General features: G+C 42.8%; 1 protein-coding gene across 1 annotated transcript; it reads right to left on the reverse strand.

Annotated features, from left to right (window-relative positions):
* Positions 1-1,652: 1,652 nt before the first annotated feature.
* LOC110114132 (probable WRKY transcription factor 48) lies at positions 1,653-3,100 on the reverse strand. Its single transcript, XM_020846902.2, has 3 exons — positions 2,594-3,100; positions 2,346-2,504; positions 1,653-2,252 (listed from the first exon to the last, which is right to left on the reverse strand). The coding sequence occupies exons 1-3, from the start codon at positions 2,980-2,982 to the stop codon at positions 1,847-1,849; spliced, it is 954 nt and encodes a 317-aa protein (XP_020702561.1). The 5' UTR covers positions 2,983-3,100; the 3' UTR covers positions 1,653-1,846.
* Between the last annotated feature and the right edge of the window lie 536 nt (positions 3,101-3,636).

Here is a 3,636-nt window from a genome sequence, read left to right on the forward strand (position 1 = left end):
TGCAGGGAACGAAATTCTCTACCAAATCAACAAAATACAGATTCAAACACTCACCTTATATATTATTGTCCTATGCCCAAACCATTCAAACGCTTCAAATCAATAAATCCCATCATTAGAGAGAACCAAATAACTTCTTATGTGCATCTTTGTAAAGAAAAGTTTAGTATTTTACAGTCAGTAAAAAGCCAAAAAGCCAGCTTTCAATGACATGGAGGCACAGTAAGAGCTCTGACAAGAACAACAAGTACAGAAACATATCGTAAGCTAAGCAAGGCTCAGTTGTTAACTTCTTACAATCAAATTTAAGTAGATCGCTTCCACCATAAAGAAGAAACATCCATTAATAGAGAAGAAAATTGAAGGACTGAGGCTTTGTTTAGGACGGCTTTCTTTCAGCTTCTTAAAACAATTTTAATATCAAAATATAAATTTTGTACTAAAAAATGCCATCCCAAACGAAGCCTGAATCACAAAAACCAGACTTTTCAATTTTCATATGAGAATCATTCACTAATTTAAAAGAAATAATAATAAAAGTTTTTCTTTGTTGTTTTAGGCCTAAGCCTACGTGGGGGGAATGGGCGTGTGTGTACTGGTAATGGACAAAAGCTAGCTTGCTAAGGAAAAAAGTTGTGTCTATACCTCTCTTGAATCAGTTGCAGCTACTCATAGCTACCTTCCCTTATTGTTCTCTAGTTTCATTCTCCTTCCTTAAATTACACCGGTATGAAAATGTCATGCTTAGCCATAACGGTTAAGTTCATTTACTCCTCCCCCCCAACATTCCTTATCACCAACTATACCCCATCTCAATCAAAAGGACAACACCCATTTCCTTAAATATCTACTGCTACAGTCTCAAAAAAACTTTTTTTTTTCTTTCAAAGATAAGATTTTTTAATGGTTTAGATGGTAATAGTTCAATAATTGTAGTATATATTGTGAGGGTTTGTTTAGTTTGGCTATAATGAACACACAAGTAATCACATTAACTCTATATTGTTCAGCAATAAGATGTATAAAGATCTGAAGAGATTCTACTCTTGCATGTAGATGGAGATGAGAAATGGACAGCCATAGAATAATCAACAAACTAAAATGAAGAAGAAGTTGAGCAGGCAGAGGGAGAAGGATGACAGTAAATAGAAAGCAATTAAGCTGCTTCATGCCAATATTTAAACTTACTGAAATTCATCATGAAGGAAGATCTCGATCTGGAGCTTTATGTCTTTCCATCTTGCCCTCAAAGATCATTTCGTAAGCTCTGGACTGTGGGCTCTTAAAGAAGACGTACAGGTGAAGCACACTAATTAAGCTCAACATAAAATTGGTAAAATAATAATCTATTGTTGCCCTCTTCAGTCCGTCATTCCTATTAAACCCTAACCCTGGACCTTACACAGTACTTATAAAACATGAAAGTATTGTCATTTTTTGAAGTTTGCTTCAGGGTTGCACTCCCACAGAAAGAAATATTAGCAATAGCGTAAGGTAAGAACGGGAGGGAATTAAAAAAAAAAATCGAACTTTTCCATGCTAATAATTAGAAAGAAAGAAATAAATAAAAGAAAAAAAAAAATAAAATTTTGAATGAGCACAACGTTGAAGAATAAAAAAACTATAAATTTCTAAGCTAGCAAGCGAAGAAATTAAGAAGAAAAAAATAGCTGATAATTATACATGGTAAGGGTACATGGGTTCAGAAGAAGAAGAAGTCCAAGTGCAATGTATAAGTTAGAAGTAATCAATCCCATAGGAATAAAAAACCCAAAGGAATAAATCATCGATCGATCAACCTACGCAAATCCGGCGGTTAAGCGGTGAATCACCGCCGTCTACATATCTACTGTTCCCTTTTCATCATGACATCTGATGGGATTAAATCTTGTAAGAGTCCGTGATCTCGTAGCCCGATCCCCGTCGCAGAATCACAGTAAGTACGCTCGCCGAATCCCAGTACAGGAATAGGCCGCGGCGCCGGCGGCGGAAGCGACGGTGGAGCCGCGGTGACCACTGGATGGAAATTCGACGGCTGGGATGAGAGCACATAAGAGCTTTGAAGCTGGAAGCGGTGGAGATCGACCAGCTCCGGCGATGGGGCGGAGAAATGGTGGTTGCCACGTGGAATTATTGGGCTTGGGTGAGTGTGCTGGCCTTCGTAGGTGGTGACCACCACCGATGGATCGTTGGAGGAACGTTCCACTCTCTTCTTCACGCCGCAGAGAGCGCTCGTACAGCGGTAGTAGCTCCTGCATTTGAATGACCATAGTACCCTTAAATTTCAGAACAAATTAAGCGCCGCTAGAGTGGCATGCAGAAGAAGAGAGTTAGTAAATAAGAACCTGGGGAAGGGGCTATTCTTTACGGCCTTCTGGCCGTACTTCCGCCAGCGATAACCATCTTCGAGATGATCGACCTCGCTCTTCGTCAGAAACGCAAATCGTGGCTCCCTCTGGCGCTTTTGCCCTTTCTTCTTCCTTCCCTTCGAATCCGATGATCCCCTTTAAACCGAAAAAAATAACAGAATGTAAGAAATTAAACCATCTCGATCAACGTACTCCTTCTAAATCGATCGAACTAGAATGCTTACATCTTCTTCGCCTGGTCATGCTCGGCGGATTCGTCTTCAGCCTCCGGAGGATCGGATGCCGGCATCGTCGGATCGGCGTCCGGGGAGGGCTCGGATGAGGATGAAGAGATTGAAGACGAGTTCGGCGTCGCCGGGAAGTTTTGTGTCTCCGATGATTCTAGAGCTGGAGCGGCGGAAGCTCCATATGACTCAGTGTCGAGCAGAACTTGGGGAAGATCGTGTATGCCGAGGAGGTCGACGAAGCCGAAGGATCCACGGTCGCCGGCGTCGATGTCGGCGGCGAGGTCGAAGAATCCTCCTCCAAAAGAGGGTTCAATCGCGTCGAGGGAGAAGGGAGAGATCGCCCCCGTCATAAAATCCAACTTTTCTTCAATCTTCTCCGTCATCATCACTCCTTTCTCATACAACTCCTTCGATCTCTACCTCTCCTTGTAGGGTTTTTGAGCTTTGTAGCCTCTGACAGAAGAAACGCGGAGAATTTCAGAAGAGAGAGAGAGAGAGGGGAGTGAGGCGTAGGGAGAAAAGGAGTGAGGTTTCTTTTATGGTTTTTAAGGTCGAGGATGAGACCGGCAGTAGGCGGTGACACCGTACGGAGCCACGGGTGGAGTGCAATAAATGGTGGCGCGAGCGCTTGTCTCGCAAGGATGCCGGTCGGCGCTTTCATACGGGCATTACGGTGGGGTCAGCGTTGAGCGGTAACCGGTTCCGTGTGAAGGCGACCGGTTGCGCACGTGCTAGATAGACTGCGGCGGGGAAGTATTGAACGGCTTCGCGCGTGCGCGGTCCTTCTCTACCTTTCGCTACTCGCCAGATTAAATTCCCATGAGCGGCAAATGCCTTAATCACCGTTGGATTAGGATCAAACGGTTTAAGATTTGATGGAAATAGCTCGTCTGAACCCGCAGCGTGGGAGCGGCGGCGACCGCGTGTGAAAGAAATCTGGGTCAATAGTCCGTTCTTTTAAAAAAAATGATAAATGATATTTACAATTTTTAATTTTTAATTAATTTGCCTTTCATCTAAAAATTTATATTACAAATATA

The sequence above is a fragment of the Dendrobium catenatum genome, unplaced genomic scaffold, assembly GCF_001605985.2.
Source record: "Dendrobium catenatum unplaced genomic scaffold, ASM160598v2 original_scaffold_197279, whole genome shotgun sequence".
Taxonomy (NCBI): domain Eukaryota; kingdom Viridiplantae; phylum Streptophyta; class Magnoliopsida; order Asparagales; family Orchidaceae; genus Dendrobium; species Dendrobium catenatum.

Bases quoted from the DNA above. Each gene is read 5' to 3' on its own strand.
- LOC110114132 (XM_020846902.2), bottom strand. From the start codon at position 2,982: ATGATGACGGAGAAGATTGAAGAAAAGTTGGATTTTATGACGGGGGCG. The intron at 2,505-2,593 runs GTAAGCATTCTA...TTCGGTTTAAAG, and splicing joins CATGACCAGGCGAAGAAGAT to GGGATCATCGGATTCGAAGG. The intron at 2,253-2,345 runs GTTCTTATTTAC...ATTCAAATGCAG, and splicing joins AAGAATAGCCCCTTCCCCAG to GAGCTACTACCGCTGTACGA.